The 24,681-nt window shown below is 45.5% G+C and overlaps 2 protein-coding genes across 2 annotated transcripts in view; both read left to right on the plus strand.

Moving 5' to 3' along the window:
• The window catches only part of myo1eb (myosin IEb), a 26,501-nt gene extending 14,189 nt beyond the window's left edge, over positions 1-12,312 (plus strand). The window contains exons 3-27 of the mRNA XM_086312709.1: positions 1-87; positions 168-262; positions 340-427; positions 1,091-1,180; positions 1,265-1,396; positions 1,466-1,600; positions 1,676-1,808; positions 1,904-2,100; positions 2,181-2,261; positions 2,407-2,493; positions 4,371-4,457; positions 7,092-7,259; positions 7,345-7,430; positions 7,869-7,950; positions 8,053-8,258; positions 8,337-8,481; positions 8,655-8,769; positions 8,853-9,022; positions 9,181-9,326; positions 9,514-9,660; positions 9,951-10,108; positions 10,186-10,260; positions 10,337-10,526; positions 10,635-10,798; positions 11,035-12,312. The exon at positions 1-87 is cut by the window's left edge and continues 3 nt beyond it. Coding sequence (XP_086168835.1) covers positions 1-87; positions 168-262; positions 340-427; positions 1,091-1,180; positions 1,265-1,396; positions 1,466-1,600; positions 1,676-1,808; positions 1,904-2,100; positions 2,181-2,261; positions 2,407-2,493; positions 4,371-4,457; positions 7,092-7,259; positions 7,345-7,430; positions 7,869-7,950; positions 8,053-8,258; positions 8,337-8,481; positions 8,655-8,769; positions 8,853-9,022; positions 9,181-9,326; positions 9,514-9,660; positions 9,951-10,108; positions 10,186-10,260; positions 10,337-10,526; positions 10,635-10,798; positions 11,035-11,111 — 3,141 coding nt within the window. The 3' untranslated portion in view covers positions 11,112-12,312. The remainder of the gene's footprint in view (positions 88-167; positions 263-339; positions 428-1,090; positions 1,181-1,264; positions 1,397-1,465; positions 1,601-1,675; positions 1,809-1,903; positions 2,101-2,180; positions 2,262-2,406; positions 2,494-4,370; positions 4,458-7,091; positions 7,260-7,344; positions 7,431-7,868; positions 7,951-8,052; positions 8,259-8,336; positions 8,482-8,654; positions 8,770-8,852; positions 9,023-9,180; positions 9,327-9,513; positions 9,661-9,950; positions 10,109-10,185; positions 10,261-10,336; positions 10,527-10,634; positions 10,799-11,034) is intronic.
• A 4,192-nt stretch (positions 12,313-16,504) lies between these two features.
• prune1 (prune exopolyphosphatase 1) lies at positions 16,505-23,916 on the plus strand. Its single transcript, XM_086312710.1, has 9 exons — positions 16,505-17,112; positions 17,974-18,081; positions 18,690-18,892; positions 18,966-19,150; positions 22,246-22,404; positions 22,631-22,722; positions 22,855-23,013; positions 23,085-23,175; positions 23,324-23,916. Exons 1-9 carry the CDS (start codon positions 17,074-17,076, stop codon positions 23,551-23,553), a joined length of 1,266 nt encoding a protein of 421 aa, XP_086168836.1. The 5' UTR covers positions 16,505-17,073; the 3' UTR covers positions 23,554-23,916.
• Positions 23,917-24,681: the final 765 nt, after the last annotated feature.

Genomic DNA, 24,681 nt, shown 5'->3' on the forward strand with positions numbered 1-24,681 from the left:
TACATCGGTCCAGTGCTGATCTCTGTGAATCCGTTCAAACAGCTGCCGTATTTCACCGAGAGGGAAGTGGAGCTTTACCAGGGCGCGGTAAGACTGAGCGGCCAATCGACAGACAAATACAAACGAAAAACAGACAAATAGCTGATTGAATGCCCCGCCCCCGACAGGCTCAGTACGAGAACCCCCCCCACATCTACGCACTGGCTGACAACATGTACAGAAACATGATGATAGACAGCGAGAACCAGTGTGTCATCATCAGGTAGGCGGGGCTTAAAGCTCCCTTCAAACAGACTCTTTTCACAAATGTGTAACGTGATGTCTGTCTTTGCGTGTCAGCGGCGAGAGCGGCGCCGGAAAAACTGTTGCTGCCAAATACATCATGAGCTACGTGTCCAAAGTGTCCGGAGGAGGCGACAAAGTTCAGGTCAGAATCGGAGGCCATTGATTGGTTGACATAAAGGTAACACTGCCTCACTGCTCCACCTTGTGGTATAAATCGTTTTTGCACTTTGTAGTTTATCTCGACACTCATCGCTGCTGCTGTGCTGGTTTGAAACATTGTTTATGTGACGCTCAATTCAGTTTTATTTATACAGCACTAAATTACAACAACAGCTGCATCAAGGTGCTTTATATTGTACGGTCGACCCCACAATAATACATACAGAGAAAAGCCCAGCAATCACATGACCCCCTATGAGCAGCACTTTGGCGACAGTGGGAAGGAAAAACTCCCTTTTAACAGGAAGAAACCTCCGGCAGAACCAGGCTCAAGGAGGGGCGGGGCCATCTGCTGTGATTGGTTGGGGTGAGAGAAGGAAGACAGGATAAAGACATGCTGTGGAAGAGAGACAGAGATCATTTTATAATAACAATTCTAATAATTAGTAAACGTTTATTCAAAGTGTTAATTTTAATTTAATAAATCGGACATATGTTAAGATTTCATTTTAAATTTATTTCTTCACCTTTTGCCACGTCGGGTCTTCCTTAGTTATATCAGAAAACGGCTGATTGTTTGTGTCAGCTGATAGTCACCATGGTTACAGATGATGTTAGCGATGCCACCCTGTGTTATCACCTGCAGCACGTCAAAGACATCATCCTGCAGTCCAACCCTCTGCTCGAGGCCTTCGGAAACGCTAAAACCGTCCGCAACAACAACTCTAGCAGATTTGTGAGTATGATAGCACACAGATACTTTGGCTGCCGCCGCGCAGATTCATAGACGCCCACAGACACGCCGCCCTTATCCCGACAGGGCAAATACTTCGAGATCCAGTTCAGCCGAGGAGGAGCTCCTGATGGAGGCAAAATCTCCAACTTCCTGCTGGAGAAAAGTCGAGTCGTCTCCCAGAATCAAGGAGAGAGAAACTTCCATATCTACTACCAGGTACTGCAATATGTGCTGCAACGTGTACTATAACTGTTAACGGAAGCTAATGCTGGCCTCTGACTTCAGCTGCTGGGAGGGGCTACCACAGAGCAGAGGGAGAACCTCGGGGTCACGACCCCTGACTACTACAACTACCTCAACCAAACGGGAACCTACACGGTGGAGGACGTTAACGACAAGAAGGAGTTCTCGGATACGATGGTCTGTATGCGTGTGTGTGCGTGTGCGTGTGCGTGCGTATGTGTGTTAAAGTGTGTGTACCTGTGTGTCTCTCAGGAGGCCATGTCAGTGGTCGGTCTGTCTCTGGAAGATCAGGATTCAGTTCTTCAGCTCGTCGCAGGAATTCTCCATCTGGGAAACATCAGCTTCAGAGAGGAGAACAACTACGCGGTGGTGGAGAGCCAGAACTGTGAGAAAGCCCCTGACACTGCAGCATGACACTATTGTTTGTTTTGTTTGTTTTTTATTACCACTTAAACCAATAAAATCTTGTCTCCTCATCAGTCCTGGCCTTTCCGGCCTACCTGCTGGGGATCTCTCAGGACGGTCTCTGCAGTAAGCTGACCAGCAGGATTATGGACAGTAAGTGGGGTGGGAAGACCGAGTCCATCTCGGTGACCCTGAACACCGAGCAGGCCTGTTTCTCCCGAGACGCCCTGTCCAAAGCGCTGTACACCCGACTCTTCGACTTCCTCGTCGATGTCAGTGCCTGCACACAGCCTTCACACTTTGTTCTGCGTTCTTTAACTGCTGCTCATTCACCTTCCTGTTTCTGTGTCAGTGCATTAATAAAGCCATGCAGAAGGAGCAGGAGGAGCTCAACATCGGAGTCCTCGACATCTACGGCTTCGAGATCTTCCAGGTACAAACACACTTCCTGTCTTAAGCCACACCTTACAAAACAATAATAAACACACTTTAACAAACTGGTCCCGTTAGATTGTTCCTGCTGATTTGATGATCAACGACTCTGATTCTTGATTAACTTTTACTTTTTTGTTTTTTAGCAAAATGGTTTTGAGCAGTTTTGCATCAACTTTGTGAACGAGAAGCTGCAGCAGATTTTTATTGAGCTCACGCTGAAGGCTGAACAGGTGACGTTGTTCTTTTTTTAATAAACTGTTGAACGCTTGGTGCACAGGTGACATACAATTATTCTGGGATTAGATTAATTTTGTGGTTGTTACTAAGTTTGACTGATTCAGCCTGACTTTGAAACTACATAAAATATCAGTGGAAAAGAGTTAATATCACATGACATTACAGGTGTTTATTGGACAAATCTTGATCCAACTATTTTCTGAGATGATGAACTTTGTCTTTGTTACTTTTGTGCGAGGAATCCAAATAATAATCCTCCAGCTTCCTCCCGAGTGACCAGCACTGACTAAAATAAATCCGTCCATCTTCTTCCACTTGTCCGGGGCCGGGTCAAGGGGCGGGAACTTAAGCAGACAAGCCCAGAAATCACTCTCCCCAGCCACCTCCTCCAGCTTGTCGAAGGGAACATCAAAGCGTTCCTACGCCAACCGAGAGATATAACCCCTCCAGTGTTTCCTGAGTCCTCCTCCTGGTGGGACATGCCTGGAAAACCTCACCCAGGTGGCCCCCAGGATGCATCCTTGTCACCACCTCAGCTGGCTCCTTTCGATGTGAAGGAGCAGCGGCTCTACTCTGAGCCCCTCCCAGATGGCCAAACTCCTCACCCTATCTCTAAGGGAGAGACCAGCCACCCCTCGGAGGAAGCCCATTTCCACAGTTTGTATCCGCGATCTCGTTCTTTCGGTCGCTACCCACAGCTCGTGACCATAGGTGAGGGTAGGGACGTAGATCGTCCGGTAAATTGAGAGCTTCATTTTTACACTCAGCTCTTTCTTCACCACGACGGACCGGTGCGGCGTCCGCATCACTGCAGCCGGCGCACCAATCCGTCTGTCGATCTCCCGCTAACTTCTGCCGATGAGATTCTGAGAGCACTGATGTGAAAGCCTTCCACCACTTGGCTACGAACAGAATTGGTGACAAAGGGCAGCTCTCTTTGCTCCTGCAAAGGTTGTGTAAGGGTCAAATGGCCCGTAGAAGTGAGCCAGACACCACATACTCCTGTGGGCTGGGGTGGGTATCCTAGTATCCTCTCGGCTTGGTGCCTGTATGTTGGGGTTTCTCCCAGTGAACGAAGGGGTTTGTTCCCTGCACCTTCCTGGTGGGGAACGGGTCCTGACTGTCGTCTGTGCTGAATGACAGTTCGGAGTACCTGGTCTTCTTGGAGTCCCTGGGTGGGGTGTTTGAAGCTGCTCCACCTGGGGACTCTATATTACAGCGAGACCTGGAGGCGTGTGACTGGGAGGAACGGTGTCCCAGATCTGAACCAGCGCTGTGTTTTGTTATTGGACTTCTGTGCAAACCACAGTGTGTCCATAAGTGCACGTGGCACCAGGACGTCCTAGGCCGCAGGTTGATGATCGATTTTGTAATCGTATCACCAGACCTGGACCATATGTTGTGGACACTCGGGTAAAGACAGACACCAGAGGTGAGGGGAACCACCAGGCTGAAGAGGGAGTCGTATTGGGCGTGGTTAGCCTGTCGGACTTCGGAAGCAGCTGATCGGTACTAACAGGCCAAGCCAAATGTGGCTCGGGCAGTGGCTGAAACAAGAACTCTGGTGTGGGAGGAGTTCAGAGAGGCCATGGAAAAAGCCTTTCAGACTGCCTCAAAGAGATTCTGGCAAACCGTCAGGCGACTCTGACATCAGGCAACACTGCTTCACTGAGTGAATGCAGAGTCATTTCCCTACAGGGGATTAATAAAGTATACAAAAACCTCAGGAGGGGAAAGCAGTGCTCCGCCTGCTCTGTGTGCGGGTGGAGCGCTGCTGACTTTGACTGATAACATTGTCGGACAAACGTCAGGGACCTCCTTTAAATAAACAGACTAAATGTGAAGCCGGATGTTGCCGTTATGTCTGCAGGAGGAATACGTACAGGAGGGAATCAAATGGACTCCCATCGAATATTTTAACAACAAGGTGGTCTGTGACCTCATCGAGTCCAAACTGGTGAGTTCGCAAATCACTGAACACAGCTCTGATAAATTTAACAAGTACTCCTCTCCATCTCTGTGTTTTTATTCTTGTACAAACATTACTGACATTAATCATTTGTTACATCATTAAGAACTGCAGCAGGATTTACGCTCCATCTTGAGGGTCAGTTGCCCCCCGAGTTGATTCTGTCTGACAGAGGATTTAGCTCCTCCCACTTTAACCCCACCTGCCCTTTAAGCTAATGTTTTTTGTCATTAGCCATCTTCTGGAATCTGGATAGGGCTGAACGATATATCGCATTTGCGATAATATCGCGACATGATCAAGTGCAATTTTCTAACCGCAAAGGCTGCGATTATACTCTGGACATGTCCAAATTCATGGGCTGCATCCTCCTGAGGCCGCATTTGTAGACCGATTACGTCACAGCGACGCGCCGAAGGCTGTCCGAGAACGGCACAACTCCCGGCACATCATTTTCAGATCACCGCGGAGTTTCGCTGCTCGGGTTAAACGTAATATATAAGTCACTTAGACAACCTAAAAATGTTATTGTTGGGCTTTTTTCAGTGTTTTGTTTGTTCGTGAGTAAATCGGTTTGGCTGAGATTAAAGTTATTAGATTAGATAAAATAAAACTTTATTAATCCCCCGGGTGGGTTCCTCCTTGGTTTTCACACAGCTGACTAAACGTCAAACAGAAAACTTATTAAACAGAAGTATGAGACAGTCGAGAATTTACACCAGTGTCTGGTTATATTTTAGATAGCAAGAAGCAGACGGCCGAGTTTATTAAACTCCACCGAGACAGCGGTGACGCTAATCAGAACTAGACCGTCCAATTTCACGCCTTTAAACTTTAAAGGCGTGTTTGTGTGTGTGTTTATACAATTGCTATTATGTTTGCACTTTATGTGTAATGTTACTGACTGCAGAGATCAGTAAGATGTGTGTATTTTTTATTTATTAGTTTTATTTATTTAATATTATTTTTTAATTGAATGACTGTCTAGTAGTTCACAGATGTCGAAAAACTGAGTGTGGTAAAGCCACTGATTTTGTTTATGTATATTTCTGCAATCTGCACATTGTACTGACTTTCATTTTAATGTTTACACCAGGGTTCCTTGTCAGCACTTTATGCTCAGATGTTTGTAAGCTAAAAATAAACTATTGTGTATGTTCAAATATACTGTTGTGATTGAAGAAGTTAAATAAAAATGTCAGTCATCAATTCATGCATCACCTCATGTCATCATAACAGAGGTCTGTCTTCCAGGAAAGAACAGTTTAAAATTAATGTAATATAGTATTGGCCATACTATATGATGTATTGCTTGTCTTTGTTTAATAATACAGAAGACAAATACCTTAAAAAATAATCGCATATCGCATCGCAATCGCAATATTGGGGCAAAAAATCGCAATTAGATTATTTTCCATAATCGTTCAGCCCTAAATCTGGAGAGGGGTGGCCTGCTCATTTTATAATACTACTGCAATTTTTACTCATGTAAAGGATTCCTATCAAAGTGTGCGGTCTGTTAGACTCAGGGACCCTTCAGACTTCTTCATGAATGTGAGCCAAAACTGCTTTTAAATACTCTACAACAAGTAGGCCTGCAGAGCGAGAGCGAAGTGCTCTGATAGGGTGATATGGTACTACAAGGTCATTAGGATAAGATGGGGCCTGATTATTTAAGACCTTGTATGTGAGGAGCAGGATTTTGAATCCTGGATTTAACAGGAAGCCAAAACAGGAGAAATCTGCTCTCTCTTTCTAGTCCCTGTCAGGACTCTTGCTGCAGCATTTTGGATTAACTGAAGGCTTTTCAGGGAGTTTTTAGGACTTCCTGATAATAATGAATTACAGTCGTCCAGCCTGGAAGTAATAAATGCATGAACTAGTTTTTCAGCGTCACTCTGAGACAGGATATTTCTAACTTTAGAGATGTTGCACAAATGGAAGAAAGCAGTCTTACATATTTGTTTAATATGTGCATTGAAGGACATGTCCTGGTCAAACATGACTCCAAGGTTCCTCACAGTGTTACTGGAGGCCAAGGTAATGCCATCCAGAGTAAGAATCTGGTTAGATACCATATTTCTAAGCTTTTCAGGGCCGAGTACAATAACCTCAGTTTGATCTGAATTAAGAAGCAGAAAGTTAGCGGCCATCCAGGTCTTTATGTCTTTAAGACATTCCTGCAGTTTAACTCATTGGTGTGTGTTATCTGGCTTCATGGACAGATAGAGCTGGGTGTCATCTGCATAGCAGTGTAAATGTATGCTCTGTCTTCTAATGATGCTGCCTAAGGGAAGCATGTATAATGTAAACAGAACTGGTCCTCAAATATTACTCTCACTTTTGTATTTATGGTGAAAGTCGAGTGTTTTTAATTGAGTATTCGTGGGCGTTGAGTTTTAATTAACAGATAAAGACATCTGCTCTTTACAAGCTTAAAAACAGTGTGTGGCTCGTTTGGCTTGTTTGGTCTCTTGATGCAGCTATGATATTACCTGAGTACAGGTGAGATTTCTGCTGCTTGTAGGAGCTGAACTCTCAGTTTTGAACAAACTATAAGTCAGACTATATAAAACCAAATTCAAACAGCTGTATTTTCAGTGAACACCCTCTGTTTTGCAGAATCCTCCTGGGATCATGAGCATCCTGGACGACGTGTGCGCCACGATGCACGCTAAAGGTGAGGGGGCGGATCAGACCCTGCTGCAGAAATTACAGGGACAGATTGGATCTCACGAACACTTCAGCAGCTGGAACAAAGGATTCATAGTCCACCACTATGCTGGAAAGGTCCTCACCTCACCTGTATACCTGTCAGAGTTTTTAATGACCACATCTGTCTGTGTTTACTGACCGCACCTGTGTCTGTGGGCAGGTGTCGTATGATGTCAGCGGGTTCTGTGAGAGGAACAGAGATGTGTTGTTCAATGACATCATCGAGCTGATGCAGAGCAGCGAATTGTAAGTACTCTGTGCGTGGATGTGGGATGTTTTAGGAGCCCCTGATGCAAAACTGCAGTGAATAAACGCGTCATCTTTGTCAGGAATCCTGTTGTCAGCAGACATGGGCAGTGTTACTGTAATCTGATTACTTTTTTCAAGTAATGAGTGAAGGGTTTAACATTGCAAAAAAGTAATTAGATTACTGTTACTTTCTCGTTAGCACGCTGTGTCACTGGGTTACTAAACCGTGATTTTGTTTGTGAGAGAGTCTCATGACAGTGACGTAAGCGCGTGTGGCGTCCATGGCAACAGACACGTGCAGATCAACAATGGATAACATGGAGAGAGTACAACCATGCAGCGTTCAAAGCGTGGAAGTAATCACATTACTAAGCTGTGTGTGTGTGTGTGTGTGTCTCTGACACAATCCCTTCTCTGTGGTGTGTTTGTGGGCAGTCCGTTCATCAGAGCTCTGTTCCCTGAGAACCTGGAGGCTGAGAAGCGAGGGCGACCGACCACCGCTAGCAGTAAGATCAAGGTGAGAAAGCTGGAGGTTGGACCTCCACTAAGAATTAAAATGACAGTGAAATAAGCAGCTTTGCCAGGTGTGGTTCTCAGGTGTGTGTTCGCTGCCCTCTAGAAACAAGCTAATAGTCTGGTGCAGACCCTGATGAAGTGCACCCCCCACTACATCCGCTGCATCAAGCCCAATGAAACCAAACGCTCCCGGGACTGGGAGGAGAACAGGGTCAGACACCAGGTGGAGTACCTGGGCCTGCGAGAGAACATCAGAGTCCGTCGAGCTGGATATGCTTACAGACGAGTCTTCAATAAGTTCCTGCAGAGGTCGGAGGTCAATCATGGTTAGGATATTTAAGCTAATGGGACGAAGTTAAGGTTCTAACTCGTACTGCCGTGCTGCAGGTACGCCATCCTGACGAAGGAGTCCTGGCCTCAGTGGAGAGGTGATGAGCGTCAGGGAGTGCTGCACCTCCTCAACTCGGTCAATATGGACCAGGATCAGTTCCAGCTGGGGAAGACCAAAGTCTTCATCAAAGCTCCCGAGTCGGTAAGAAAAGCTCAGCAAGTGGTTTAACTGCAATCAGGAACGCTGAGATTCAGCACGCCTGAGGTAGAACCTGGTACCGGGTGTCGGCGCTGTGGTCCGCTGTCACCCACGGTCATCTTGGCCTGTCAGGGCCTGGCTCCGTTTGTCATAATGGTGTCGCTTCCTCTCTCCAGCTCTTTCTGTTGGAGGAGATGAGGGAGAGGAAATATAACGGGTATGCTCGTGTCATCCAGAAGGCGTGGCGCAAACATGTTGCTGTTCGCAAATACGTCAAGATGAGGGAGGAAGGTAAGATTGTTTTTGATAGATGGGTTAAAAAAACTCTGAATCTGAGTTTGTTTTCAATAACTTTTAATTCGTGTTTCCTCTAGCCTCTGATGTTGTGCTGAACAAAAAAGAGCGCCGCAGAAACAGCATCAACAGGAACTTTGTGGGTGATTATATCGGGACCGATAACCATCCTGAGATCAGACAGTTTGTCGGCCGCAGAGAGAGAATTGATTTTGCTGACGTCGTGGTGAAATATGACCGCAGATTCAGGGTAGGAACCCAACCTAAAAGCAAAACCACAGGCCTAGATCTGGTTCTGTTCTCCTGTTTGAACACGTCCTCGGCTGGAGAGTGTTTACCATCATGTCTGATAGAGTCCCTGAATATTTCTTTCCTCTTGGAAATGTTGCTTTTTCTGTTGTTCCACAGTCCGTGAAGAGAGACCTTATCCTGACACCAAAGTTCCTTTACATGATTGGTCGCGAGAAGGTGAAACACGGTCCAGATAAAGGTCAAATCCAGGAGGTTCTCAAGAGGAAGATTGAGATCAACAAAATCCAGTCTGTTTCTCTGAGGTATACCATCAGAACTGGGAAAAACTACAATTAGAACCAAAAAATGACAGCAGAGCCAGATTAGTACTTTCCACTGGGTCAAAAAGTAGAACTGGAAATAGAAACATGAAGCTATTAGAAGATAGCAATTGTTGTATAGCATTCAAAATATTACTGCCTTTCTCTGACCTACCTTTCTGTTTGTTAGCACTCTTCAGGACGACTTCTTCATCATCCATGAAGAGGAGTACGACAGCGTTCTTCAGAGTGTCTTTAAAACTGAGTTTCTGAGTCTGCTGGTCAAACGTTATGAGGACAAAACGCAGAGGAAGTTGCCACTAAAATTCAATAACCTGTAAGTTTTAAACACGATCTGTCGTTCTCCAGCATACCTCATGCACTGTATTTAAAAGTGAAGCTAGCCGCCATGGCCTCGCCCTTTGGCCACCCAAGTCTCCTGATGAGCATTTTCACTGTTGCCATTTTGGTGTTTTGAGACAAGCAAGGAGTCAAACTGCACAACCAATGAACGTAGTTCCTGCACTGAGAAACCAACACTTAAACCCAGGTTTAACAATGAGTCATCAGATCTGACCGGTACTAACCAAACACTGCCTCTATCTCTACACTTCTCTCTCCGTCCAGCCTGGAGTTTAAGGTGAAGAAAGGTGGCTGGGGTCCGTTCAGCTCCTCAGGATCCAGACAGATCCAGTTCCAGGTGGGTCAGGGTGACGAGGCAGTCTTGAAGCCCAGCGGAAAGGTCCTGCAGGTCTCCATCGGACCGGGCCTGCCTAAAAACTCCCGTAAGTTGTGACTTGACTTAGTCACCAGCGTAACCTCTTGTCCACTCGGCATTACTTCCTGTCTGTTTGTCGTCTAGGTCCCACCCGGAAAGACAACCGGAAGAGCCGCTACATGGGAAACCGTGCTCCACCCAGTAACCAGCAACACTCGGGTATCAGCAAAAACCAAGTTTCAGGTGTTTTCACGACTTCTTAGAAGACTCTTTTGACGTTTCTTATTCTCATCAGCATCTCGCTCCAGAGGGAGTGGAGCCCTGAAGGAGGGCAGCGCCTACTCCAGAGGCTCGTTGCTGAGACAGCAGTCTAGCATGGAGCAACCTACCCTGCCCCGCCTCCAGAACCAGCGTCGCCATGACAGTCGTCCCCATCAAAACCAGGATATGGGCTTTATGGATGTTCCCGATCAGGGTGCCGCAGGGTGAGACCGCTTGGAGTGACCCAGTGTTATGAAATAACTGTGGTCACCAGTATGACCAGTAAACGGACCATCTGTAAATGACTAGTAATCCCTGTTTCTCACCTGTAGGGTACACCGGCGCCGTTCAAAGGAGGTGAAGCCTCCTCCTGGAGCGGGTCGACCCAAACCGAAGCCCCGAACTCCTCACTGCAGAGCTCTGTACGCCTACGATGCCCAGGACACCGATGAGCTTAGCTTCAATGCTGAGGACCTCATTGAGATAGTCACTGAAGGTAGTACCCATACCCCACCTTGTATTGATGTTACTAGATATCACACACCTTGTTAAACAACATTAAATGTAGTTGCACAGTAGTACTAAAACAAAGAGGGATTTTTTTCATCCAGAATCGTAGTTCCCACAAGGACCGTGCACGGTCGCGTAGTTCCCACAAGGACCGCGCACGGTCGCTTAGTTCTCTTGCTTACCTGAATGTTTGTCCTACGCATTGTTTTTCCATTTCCACAGATCCATCTGGTTGGTGGTTTGGTCGCTTGCGGGGCAGAGAGGGGATGTTCCCTGGAAACTATGTGGAGAAGATCTAGACCTCGATTCCAGGGGTCAGAGGTACCAACCTGCTGCTGCAGCTGGGGTCATAGGTCATAGGAGCTTTCAACACATTGGTTGAGAGCTAAAAGGAGGCTGACTGCTGAAGATGGCGTGCTAACAAACAGCTGCACTGTACCCAGAGGTGAAAGGTCAGGGTGTGGTGTGCCGACATGCTGACTCCTGGACTCCCAATGTCCCATTAACGCTGCATACAGGTTACATGTCCCCATAAAACTTCGTTTTCACAGTGTCCTCGTGTGACTTCAGTCTCTGATCATCTCAGGTGGAGCCCCGTATATCTGACAGTTAATTGATGTCCTCATTCTGACACACTGCATGTGCTAGATTTTTAAATTCCAGTTCAAAGACCTTCCATCTTTCTGGTCTACAAGAGATGGAGTGAGAGGAGGGCAGCAGGAGGCTGCATCACGGCTTAGAGTTGATGGTTAACCAGTGTTGTACAAAAATGTGAATAACTAGTTTAGCCAGGTAGTATTCATGAGGCCGGTCAGTGAGGACAGCAAGGTTTATTCATCTGAAGTCCATCCAGTGCCCCCTGCAGCCTGCAGTGTTTATTACAGCCCTGAAATAAAACAAAGTGAGCACAGTGGCAGATTTAAAGCCCTGTACAGTATTTGTCATTAACAGAGCAGATGAACAGACCCTGAACGTCACACAGGAGCTTTGATATACAAATAAAGGTATTTTATTTGTCTCATCATTAAAACGGAAATATTTTTTACCTGAAATAAACAGATGTAGATGATCAATGTTCAGCTGTGGTTTCTGTCGGGATCAATGTTTCAGCTGCAGCCTATCCTGAATCAGCAGCTTACCTGAGCTGATCAGCTCACCTGGTACACCTGTTTTCTTTCATTTTAACTTTTTTCTTTTTCTGATTTTTATAATTTGGATTTTTTCCTTAACGTAAACTTTAATTCATTTTTTTAAAATTATCTGTGTATTGTTTTTTTTTTTAAATTGCACAAAAACAGCAGGACACTACATTACCCAGAGTCCTTTTGACCAAGTGGGTTGTGCTGGTTTTAGGTACAGTTGGAAAAGATTGGCTCATCCGTCCCATAGTGTCTCTGTTGTTTTACACCAAAAGGAAAAACTGTAGTGATAAATGTCAGAATAACTCTGAGACTGGAACGTCACACAGTAGGGTGAGTTGTAATAAATTAATAAATCTTGCAGCTTGTGCAGGTTAATGCTACTGTTTTGCATGTTTATTAAAAATGACTTTGTTAAATTTTAAATGCGACCATAAAGTGGTTCAATGCAACATTTCAGGTATTTATGTGAATCACAAATTGCACAGCTTTGTCTTCCTGTCATGTCAGAGTGGAGGTAAACACACTTTTAAAATTGGTTTTGCAACTGAAGCAGTGTTCATTGTACAAATGTGTTTTCGAAGATTACCCTGTGCTCATTCTGATTAACCTGCTGCAGTGTTTTTGATCACACTCTGACATAGAAACTGAACATCTCATCTCAGTTTTACTTTAAGAATATAATCCACCCACTGTTATCATCTTCAATGCCCTGTACCAACACAGAGCAGAGCAGCTATCTGAACGCTGCTCCAACAGAGGTCGATTATCTTGTTAATAATTTCACCTCCTCACTACGTACGACTCTGGATACTGTAGCTCCTGTGAAAACTAAGGTCTCAAATCAGAAGTACCTGACTCCGTGGTATAATTCTCAAACACGTAGCCTAAAGCAGATGACTCGTAAGCTGGAGAGGAAATGGCGTGTCACAAATTTAGAGGATCATCATTTAGCCTGGAGAAATAGTTTGCTGCTTTATAAGAAAGCCCTCCACAAAGCCAGAACATCTTACTATTCATCACTGATTGAAGAAAATAAGAACAACCCCAGGTTTCTCTTCAGCTCTGTAGCCAGGCTGACAAACAGTCAGAGCTCTGTTGAGCCAACCATCCCTTTAATGTTCATGAACTTCTTCACACATAGAGTTATCCCTCTTCTTCATAATCCATCACAGTGTAAGCATGGATTACTAATAACCACCATCCCCTCCTTAAAAGAAATCAGGGTTCACCTGATGTCAAGCGTCTGCTGTCAGACTGAGTCGGGGACGTTTCTTTAATATTATGCTCCTGCTGCAGCAACACCGCTGCAAACTAAAGGTGCTGATTCACTCAGACTGAGCTCGAACATCAGTTCACTCTTGCAGAAATGGCTGTGTGGACATTAAAAACACATTTAAAGGAGAGAAGGAACAATCGACTGAATTGAATTGAATGATCTACTAACGCCTTTACTGCCACCTAGTGGTAAAGCCTAGTATCTCCGTTTAAATGAAAGCAGACGATATTCGTTTCTCGACAGCAAAGAACATCTGTCAGTGAGCTCAGTGACAGCAGCTGTTTGTTGGTGTGTAATGAACAGTGATGAGCCTTGTTTGTGACAAATGCACAGACTCGGTGAACACTGAGAATCTGCGCCAATTCAAAGGTGTTTGGGATGTTGATTGGCAGAGGACATTTTTGTTTTGTTTCATGATGAAAACACATTTTTCTGTGATGCTGGATATATTCTCTCAGCTGTGACCTGCTGAGGGGTCTCAAACTCGGGGCCCGGGGGCCATGTGTGGCTCACGTCACCCGTACTTACAAACATGCTGAGGGATCGTCTGTGTTTGCTCAGTGACAGAGTCAAACACTCATGTGCACACTTATGCATTAAATACGAACACAGTGCTGCCACATGTGTGCACAGACAGACAGGACCAGTGTGTTTATTTGGTAGATCAATGAAAGGCTTCAGTTAGTTAAGAGGGCAGAACAAGCATTTGTCTTGTTATAAAATATTTCAAATTTTAAAGAACAAACAAAACGTTTTAGGAAATATTTGTTGGCGATTGTTTGTTTGTTTTGCACTACTTGAACACTAAAGTGGCCCTCCAATGAGACGGCACACAGCATGCCCAGATTAACGCGGTCAGATTTGATTTTGTAATAGAAAATTTCTATTGTTCTCATTTAGAGTATTTATGTGCTGAGCTGTGACGCTGTAATAGACTGTTCAGTGAAAGTTTCTAAAACTAGATGAACTTATTCCAGCCTCAGCAGATGGAGAAGACAACTCCCTTTACAGGTGCTGATAACACCAAAGGCACAAAACAGCGCGCCCACGGTTCCCTTTCATAGCGTGATGTTTGTAACTTCCTCCCTCTTCCTTGGAGTGGGAGCACCACTCCTGTCTCAGAGCTCGCATGACTGAACTGTGATGTTTGATGTGTGTTGGCTCTCCTGCCTGCATGCAGAAATAAAACAGCTTGATCACAGTGACCATGTTGCAGGCCACTTTTTTTTTTGACAGAAAACTCCACAACAATTTCAACACAATTAAAGTGTCTACGTGGATCCACACCACAGAGTTTAATGTTTGTGGAGAGCCAGTACGTTAACTCTGATTTAAAACCAAATCTGTCTGGAGTTGATCATTTAACACTTGTTAATGCTAACTAGGTGTTAAGAGTTTATATATTAACTCTCACAGAGTGTTTTATTTTAACTACATCGGAGTTATCTTCCAATTCATTGTAAAACTTCTGAAATTTTACAAATTCCTTTGGAAACAAACGTTTATTAAAAAGAGGCCATGTTTTTCTGAATAACCTTTGTTTTGAACTGTGCACCAGTGTACATGCTCTGACTTTCATTAGAATATTGTTTATCAAAGGGACATATGTGAGCTGGCAGTGCAAACAGCACGCTCATTACTCTTTTCTTCAGTACAATATGAACGTCCTCCCTTCATCACTTTGTGGAGCTCCAACTCCCCCCATATCCCACCTTCCCAAGCATATCCTGTGTGCAGAGTCAATAAAAGTTAATTGTGTACTAATTAATTGCAGCACAGTACAAAAAAAAAAAAGAATTTCTGAGTAACACGTGGTTTGTATTTTCCCAAAAGACAGTTCCAGATACGAATCCATTGCCCATATTTAAAGCCAATATCAGAACAGGTTTGTTAACATGGTGCTCTCTCAAACAACCGAAGAACACAGACAACAGTTAATGCTGAACTACATATAAAACAGTCTGTTTCATTTTGACCTAAACCGTGTGCACAAAACTCTGCAGGGATGTCGACCCACAGTCAGCGCTTCTGCTGTTTGCTACGTCGGTTTGGTGGTTTTCAGGCTTCACGTAGCATCATTATGTCAACAATCTAAACATTGTTTTAGGTGTAATTGAGCCAAAACCTGACTGAATATTCATATACAAGCTGTTTTCCAAGGCTATAGTGTTTGGCTGCAAACAACAGATTTCACCGAGCAGCGAGGCTAATGCCTTTCACGCCGCTTTGTCTCAACTCAAAAAAGCTATTCAGTTTTATTTATATAGCGCCAAACGACAACAACAGTAATATTTTTTTAAAAATGAGGGGCGGAGTCTGAATTTATTTTATTAGTGTCATAGTCCGTTTAGGAGTTCAGAGGTCAGTTCACGTTTCCATTGCATCGCCTCCAGATTTGATATGGAAACACTCGATTTTAACAGTATTATTTTACACCTCAGGCTTACATTTAAAGACCGTGACTCTACTGTGAGTCATATTAAAGCACTAACACCAACATATTTAACGCTTTTGCTGTGCAGCAGTGGCTCACAGTTAAGTTTGACAGCCCGGCTTTGAAGGCTGCAGTGAGAAAAATGAAACGTGAGTCCGGCTGTTTCCGGGATGCTGGCGCCGTTTCACCGCGTCTTTGAGTCGTTTGTCCGGTCAGGATACAAACACAGCAGCCTAAGGCAGCACGAGATGATATTTCCCAGCTTTAATCAGGTCATTGAAGGGCTCATAACCTTTCGACATTCCGACCGTCACGCGCCCATGTTTACAGAAGGGTCATGCGCGTGCGTGAGGCTGCCGTAGGTGTCTGCAGAGCTGCCTGTTTCAAACAGGAAGTTTGTTTCCGGTTGTCTCGTGTTTTTGTTTTATTTTTAGTTTTGTTAATAAACATTTAGTGACCATGAAAAACCAACAACTAAACAAACAAATAGATAAACAAGAACACATGACTGGATTGTCACAGCTGTTTACCTAAATAACACAATCGATGACTTTTATGGGGACGTTTGTTTCATGAAGCGTCTGTAGGACAATGCAGAACCACAAACAGCAGACACCTCTGTGACGGTGCCTCGCAGGAACCACCAAGCGCCCGCTCTGCACATCAGAGTGGCAGCCGGCTGAGGCTCCAGCAGGAGAGTGCGTCATCATTACTGGAGGCATGGAGTGGTGGAAGAAACAGGAAGCAGAATAATTAGAAGACAGAATAAAGTGGACGTCATACAGGTTTGAAATAATCTGGGTTTCTAACACGTTTCTGTGGAGACCTCGCATTTCGGGTTCACTCTTTCACTTCCTGTCTGAACCGTCATGCTGCGATAAAGACACAGATGAAGGACGGCAGCCGATGATGCATTGGTTTCATCACTGTAGGTGGAAATACAGGCCCGCTTCAGGGCCGCGGGCCGTAGATTTCACAGCACAGGGACCAACGAGCTTCAGCGCACGCTCTGCCCCACGCCTCCACAGTTTGAACCTTCATCACGATTACTGTGAAATTCTAGCTTCATACATCAAATACGTCACAAACACCTGCTGCAAGTGAGGGTCACTGAGACTGTTACCATGGTTACTGACACAGGTTTACCTGCTTTTTGGTCACACCTAGAAAAAGGCCTATTACAAGGCAAAAGTAAAAAAAAAAAAAGGCACGTAATCATCAGTAAGAAACTGGTCACGTGGTCCCTGCAAACGGGACGCGAAGTTTCAGTGTTTTGGTTCAAAGGCGATCCGTACACGGGTCCTGACAAGCCACGCCCACCGCACGTTTCTGTCTCGCGTACATTTATCAGGTGAAAGCGAGTCACAGACAGCCGACCGTTTGTTAGCAGCTAACAGCTAACGGAGCAGATGGAGGCGTTTCTGACGAGCTGCCAGCGGGCCGTGAAGGTAACACACACACACACACACACACACACACACACACACACACACACACACACACACACACACACGCGGGTTAGCCTGTTAGCTCGCGCTGCTGCAGAATGACTGGCACTGTTTACATCATGTGACAAGGTCCGAGCACTACGATAGTTTGCACGAGTCTGTGGAGCTGCACACGTCAACGACCGGAAACGCAGCTGTGGGTGTGAGTGAGACAGTCAGCCGTGAGGTCAGGTGAGACAGTCAGCCGTGAGGTCAGGTGAGACACACCTGTCAGGATCACCACTGCTGCAGTTCTTCTGGTGTCCAGCAGAGGCAGCAGTAAGGAGGGGCATGTTTCTATAACTCGCCTGTTCTGTCCAAATTGAATGCAGTTTTATTAATACACTGATGTACTGTAAGCTAGACGCTACAATAATACAAAGAAAATGGAGAAAACCCCAACAATCATGTGACCCTCTGAGCAAGCGCTTTGGCGACAGTGGAGAGGAAAAACGCCCCTTTAACAGGAAGAAACCTACAGCAGACCCAGGCACGGGGAGGGGCGGGGCATTTCAACACATTACTGCAGTTTAACAGTAAATGTTTTTACTACAGCAGAAACAAGAAGCCTCTCCATGTTAAATCCAGCATTAACCCAAGCACAGATGACCTGCAGTCTCAGAGCAGACGTTACGAGACTGTGGACGTTAAATATGTCTGCATTTAGGGATAGTAGTCCCAGGTGGTTTCAAAGGATTTTTGGTGGTTTCAGGTTATACCAGATGCTTCCAGGGGATTCTGGTGGTGCCGGGTTTTATCAGGTGGTGCCAGGTGGTGCCGGGTTGTATCAGTATGTTAGGAACTCTGTTCTTTGTTCCCCAGTTGAGCTCGGACCAGGTCGGCCCTGGGTTCCATGTTGTCCTGGGAAATGAAGCTTGCGACATTGACTCCATGGTATCTGCCCTGGCCTATGCCTACTTCCTGTCTAAGGTAAGCCACAGTCCAATCAGCTGCCAGTACAGGTAATGAACTGGTTACCCGAATCTCCAAAAGTTGATTCTGTTCATCTGGACGTAGCTTTTTGTGGGAGAAACGTTTCGTCACCCATCCAGGTGACGTCTTCAGTCTCAGCTGACTGCAGGTTTCAATCTTATAAACAGGACATTTACATAATGACTGAAACAGCCCACTGAGGGAACAATGGACTGGGAGGTCAGTTCCTTAATCTTAATTATGCAAATTCTCATGACCATTGGCCATTCTCAAAGACCATCTCTGAATGGAGGAGGGGCCTAAGGGTACATCTTTTGCCATCTTACAATGCTGTGATTGCAGCCATTCCCCAACTCTATGTGAATGGTACTCATGGTCTTTGATCAATGGTCATGAGAATTTGCATAATTAAGATTAAAGATTGAAACCTGCAGTCAGCTGAGACTGAAGACGTCACCTGGATGAGTGACGAAACGTTTCTCCCACAAAACGCTACGTCCAGATGAACAGAATCAACTTTTGGAGATTTACTTACCTGGATGATTGAGATGCATCAAGACGTTTTAACCCACTTTGGTTACCTGAAGTCTCTCTCTCCCTGTCAGACTGCACCCGGCGAGATGCTCGTTCTGCCGCTGCTGAACATCCGTCAATCGGAGCTGCGGCTGCGCTCGGACAGCGTCTTCCTGCTGCGCCAAGCCGCTCTGTCTCTGGACCTCCTCGTCTTCAGGGACCAGCTGGACCTGCGAGCACTGCAGCGGGCCGGCCGCCTGCGGCTCACGTTGGTCGACCACAACGTGCTGCCCAGGTAACACCTCACAGATGACCTTGCACACCTGAGTGGTGATCACACCTGTCTTAACATCCTGTCTCTGCTGCAGTTCAGACAGCGACCTAGAGGAGGCGGTTGCAGAGGTGATCGACCACCACCATCTAGAGAGGGAACCCTCCCCCACCTGTCCTGTTACTGCGGAAACAGTGGGATCCTGCGCTACCTTGGTGACAGAGCGCATCATTCAAAGAGCTCCAGAGATCCTGGACCTGCAGCTTGCTCACCTGCTTTACGGTACACACCTGGTGTTACTGAGCGTTCGAAGGTTATCGAATACATGAATGGTTTATTTGAAGAGTTTCAGTCAGGTTTCAGAGCTCATCACAGCACAGAAACAGCTTTAGTGAAGGTTACAAATGATCTTCTTATGGCCTCTGACAGTGGACTCATCTCTGTGCTTGTCCTGCTAGACCTCAGTGCAGCGTTCGATACTGTCGACCATAATATCCTATTAGAGCGATTAGAACATGCTGTAGGTTAGGGCTGCCACGATTAGTCGACTAGTCACGATTACGTCGACTATCAAAATCGTCGACGACTGATTTATTAGTCGACGCGTCGTTGGAAGCTTTGTAAGATCCCCAAAGACGCAGGAATAAGTAGCAGGATTTAAGAGTGTAATAACGGACTGAAACAGAAGATGGCAGCACTGCATGTACAAGGATGCCAGCTGCCGTTAAACCCCGAAGAAGAAGAAGCAGCTGTGTCCCAGAATTCATAGCGCGGCCCAGCTCAGTTTCCAACAATGGCGGCAGCTAGTTAGTTTTAATATTACTCTTATTATTCTTTCTGGGTCACAAAATAAACGTTTAACATATTTTCAGGCGAGAATGTAGCTGTGTAAACCTCAAATATCTGCTCAGTTTATCAAGACACCGCATATTTTCAAAAGCGCTCCGACGTTTTCGGAGACATCTGTTACCCACTAGCTCGATAGCTAGCCGGGGGCTAGGCTAACTAGCGCCGTGAGAACACCGGACTCCCGGCAAATCGTTTTCAAACCCACCACTGTCTTTCGCTACTCAGGTTAAATATATATAAGTCACTTAGATAACTTAAAAATGTTATTGTTTGGCTTTTTTAGTATTTTATTTATTAGTATTAGTATTTTTATTTAGATAGCAAGGAGTTTATTAAACTTCACTGAAACAATCTGCAAATTTCATTAAAATTTAATAAACTATCATCTTGTCTTTATTTTTAGTTAGCACAGACCTGAAACACTTAAAGCTGTAAGCTAATGATAGTTATAAAAGAGCAGATGCTCCTGGTGCAATAAGCTGTAGTTTTACGGCCAATGGATGATGATCTGATTAGTCGACTATCAAAATAATCGTTTGTGGCAGCCCTGCTGTAGGTATTACAGGTACTGCACTGCAATGGTTTGTATCATATCTATCTAATAGACTCCAGTTTGTGCATGTAAATGGAGAGTCCTCTTCACACACTGAGGTTAATTATGGAGTTCCACAGGGTTCAGTGCTAGGACCAATTCTGTTTACATTATACATGCTTCCCTTAGGCAGCATCATTAGAAGACAGAGCATACATTTACACTGCTATGCAGATGACACCCAGCTCTATCTGTCCATGAAGCCAGATAACACACACCAATGAGTTAAACTGCAGGAATGTCTTAAAGACATAAAGACCTGGATGGCTGCTAACTTTCTGCTTCTTCATTCAGATCAAACTGAGGTTATTGTACTCGGCCCTGAAAAGCTTAGAAATATGGTCTCTAACCAGATTCTTACTCTGGATGGCATTACCTTGGCCTCCAGTAACGCTGTGAGGAACCTTGGAGTCATTTTTGACCAGGACATGTCCTTCAAAGCACATATTAAACAAATATGTAAGACTGCTTTCTTCCATTTGTGCAACATCTCTAAAGTTAGAAATATCCTGTCTCAGAGTGACGCTGAAAAACTAGTTCATGCATTTATTACTTCCAGGCTGGACGACTGTAATTCATTATTATCAGGATGTCCTAAAAACTCACTGAAAAGCCTTCAGCTGATCCAAAATGCTGCAGCAAGAGTCCTGACAGGGACTAGAAAGAGAGAGCAGATTTCTCCTGTTTTGGCTTCCTGTTAAGTCCAGAATTCAAAATCCTGCTGCTCACATACAATAGGGATGGGTACCGGTGTCGTTCTGACATAAACGGTAGTAACCAGACCGAAAAGCAGCGCACATTTCGGTGCTTTATTTCGGTGCTTTTTTTTCCTGAGCTGTGATACACTTCTAGCCAATCATTTTACGTTTCCCAGGATAGTAGGCGGGGCCAGGTACGTACGTTCTTTTAGAGCAGAGCTACACATTAAAAATGTCCAAGGCGAAGCGGTCAAAGTCTGGCTGTACTTCACAGCAAAATATGCAAACTCAGCAGCAACAAGTGCTTTAAGCTGATACTGTGATACTGTCAAAGGAGGTAACACCTCGAAACTGATGAAACACCTGGCGACACATAGCGTTTTTTTAAAAGCCGAGAAATGCGTCGTATTTGATAGCTTGCTGCGAGACCTCACACTGTGCACGTTGGGTGGGTTGCCAGTTATCGGACCCGGAGCAACATCCCCCAAAAACCCGAAGAATAGAGTCCTGCCCCCTAGACCTGCCAGTGTAGCAGAAATGATGAGGATGATGATGCAGCAGCAGCCGTTCTTCTCTGCGTGAGTAGCTTAATGTTGTTCGTGTGTAATTCACGTTGAGTAGGCTAACCACGTTATTACATTAATGCATGTAAGGTGAACTAGCAAACACCATCATAGATACATGCGGCTGTCTTCTTGTTTGATGGCAGATACTCCCTTCACCCTGGACAAAAAGGCTAAAATGACCAAAGAAAAAGTGGAAAACAGCCGAACATGAGAGGTTTTTGGACAAAGTTTGTGTTCTCCATTCTTTAAGCACCGGTTCGAGCACCGTTTAAGCACCGGCACCGTTTCAAAAGTACCGATTTGGCACCGGTATCGGATAAAACCTAAACGATACCCATCCCTAGTCTTAAATAATCAGGCCCCATCTTATCTTAATGACCTTGTAGTACCATATCACCCTATTAGAGCACTTCGCTCTCGCTCTGCCGGCCTACTTGTTGTTCCTAGAGTATTTAAAAGTAGAATGGGAGGCAGAGCTTCCTTCTGCTGGAGGTTTCTTCCTGTTAAAAAGGAGTTTTTCCTTCCAACTGTCGCCAAAGTGCTTGCCTGTTGAGTTTTCTCTTTATGTATTATTGTCGGGTCTACCTGTATAAATAAACCTGAATTGAGTAAATCTTGTGTGTCTGAAGTGTGCCGTTGACTGATTGGTGGGTTGTCTGTGTTGGTCTGCAGCTGCCATCGTGGTGGACTGCGTGGACATGTCACCTGCTGCAGGTAAAGTCACTCCCAAAGACAGTCAGTATGCTGCAGCGCTGGAGAACCTATTCCCTGCTCTGCCACCGAGGGGCGCTCTCTTCCAGGAGTTGCACAGAGCCAAGTTGGATGTCTCAGGTCAGTTTCTGAGAAGTCAGTCATAACTGAGAACACAGGTGGAACAAAGTCTGGACTCACCTGTGTTTGTTACTCTTCAGGTGTGGATACACTGCAGATTTGTACTTTTTCCTTTATAGTTTTTATTAAAGAATTCAATGGAGCATTGTTTTAGTATTGCAGTTTTACTGTACTTGGTGTAATATTTTTTTTTATTGGAGTATTTGACGCAGTACTTTGTTTGCAGGTCTGAACACAGAGGAGATGTTGTTGAAGGACATGAAAGCTGTTTCAGGAAGTTTGAATCTCTCCGTTTCTGTTCTCTACATCTCACTGCAGGTCAGTACTGCACACTGTACTACAGTCATACTAATAAGCTGCAGTGACACCAGTCTGCCACCAGGTGGCATCAGAGCTGCAGAACACCTGACGAGACATGCTGCTGAGTATGGGTGTGTGTGTATGTGTCAGGAGTTCCTGCAGAGGGAGGACTTGGAGGCGGAGCTTTCAGGTTTCTGTCAGAAGTACGGATATGATTTGCTGCTGCTGATGACAATCTTCTTCACTGAGAGCAAAGAGCCAATCAGAGAACTTGCTGTGTTCAGCCACAGCACCACCTGCAGGGAACAGGTACACTCTCCTCCCCCTTCTTTAGTCTGCTGTTCCTTCTGCGTGACGGCTCAGGTGTCCTCCCTCCTCAGGTGAGCCAGTACCTGGAACAAGCCCAAAGCCCCGCCCTCAACCTGAGTCCACTCAGCAGCCCCCACTCTCACATCTCAGCCTATCATCAAGGTAACACTCCTGTAATCAGACACATCTTGCAGGTGTGCACAGGTGATGCTTGATGTTCTGCTGCCTCGTTAGCTATGCTCTGTAGGGTGTGTCTCTGGGGGGGGGTGGCCTCAGGACTGATGGTGACTTCATCACCCTATGTCTCCAGGAAACTCACTGGCGTCTCGGAAGAAGCTCCTCCCCATCATGAAAGACTTCCTGACGACATGGGATGGGTATGGTTTCCCGGGAGACAGGAAGGACGAGCTGTCTCAGGTCCCGCCCACACCGATGAACAGCCTGGTGGAGGGCTCCCCTCTGGACAACGGTCTGCCTCGCATCACCTCCCAAGCCCTGGAGGAGAAGTTCAGCCAGATGGTCAACAGGACTGACCTCTGACCTGTCAGAGGAAGACAGCGATGAAGCACCAACGTTTTATGGGTTGTTGTTTTTTTTTGTTTTGTTGTTTTTAGTTTTTTTTAATCACTCAAATCAAATCACTTTTTATTGTCACATCACATGTGCAGGCACACTGGCACAGCACATGCGAGTGAAATTCTTGTGTGCGAGCCCCACAAGCAACAGAGATGTGCAAACACAACAACACAAACGAGCAAAATACAAGAATGGCCAACCTGAAACTAATAAATATATGTACAATATATAATAGTGTATGCATTTCTGGATGTGTATACTAAATATTTTCCTGTGTGTGTGTGTGTGTGTGTGTGTGTGTGTGTGTGTGTGTGTATAGACATTTTACAAATTAAATAGAGTAAACAATAAATAAAATATATAAAAATATACAGAGTGAGACATGTGCAAAACAGTGGCATTACTGTACAGTATGGAGTGCATAATGTTAAAGTTCCAGTAGTGAAGCTGAGGTGTCTATGACGTGTTCAGCAGTCTGATGGCCTGATGGAAGAAGCTGTCTCTCAGTCTGCTGGTACGGGACCGGATGCTGCAGAACCTCCTTCCTGATGGAAGCAGTCTGAACAGTTTATGGCTGGGGTGACTGGAGTCCTTGATGATCCTCCCCGCTTTCCTCAGGCAGCGCTTCCTGTAGATGTCTTGGAGGGAGGGAAGCTCACCTCCAATTATCCGTTCAGAGCACCGCACTACTCGCTGGAGAGCTTTGCAGTTGTAGGCGGTGCTGTTGCCATACCAGGTGGTGATGCATCCAGTGAGGATGCTCTCAATGGCACAGTGATGGAAGGTCCTGAGGATGCGGGGGCTCATGCCGAATCTTTTCAGTCTCCTGAGAAAGAAGAGGCGCTGCTGCGCCTTCTTCACTGTTTTGTTTGTGTGTACTGACCACGTAAGATCCTCAGCCAGATGTACTCCAAGGAACCGGAAGCTGCTCACTCTCTCCACAGCAGCGCCGTTGATGGTGATGGGGGTGTGTACTTCTCTGCACCTCCGGAAGTCCACTATCAACTCCTTTGTCTTTGCGACGTTGAGGGTGAGATGGTTGTCTTGACACCAGTGGGTCAGGGCGCTGACCACCTCCCTGTAAGCCGTCTC

The sequence above is a fragment of the Aulonocara sp. 'chitande type north' Nkhata Bay genome, linkage group LG11 (assembly GCF_057382095.1).
Source record: "Aulonocara sp. 'chitande type north' Nkhata Bay isolate Kocher_YH1m ecotype deep benthic linkage group LG11, A_spYH_male_GT1.1, whole genome shotgun sequence".
Lineage (NCBI taxonomy): Eukaryota > Metazoa > Chordata > Actinopteri > Cichliformes > Cichlidae > Aulonocara > Aulonocara sp. 'chitande type north' Nkhata Bay.

Excerpts from the sequence above, each read along its gene's own strand:
- prune1 (XM_086312710.1), top strand. The coding sequence starts at position 17,074 with ATGGAGGCGTTTCTGACGAGCTGCCAGCGGGCCGTGAAG. Across the intron at positions 22,405-22,630 it reads AGCCAAGTTGGATGTCTCAG|GTCTGAACACAGAGGAGATG; the intron begins GTCAGTTTCTGA and ends CTTTGTTTGCAG. Across the intron at positions 22,723-22,854 it reads TTCTCTACATCTCACTGCAG|GAGTTCCTGCAGAGGGAGGA; the intron begins GTCAGTACTGCA and ends TGTATGTGTCAG.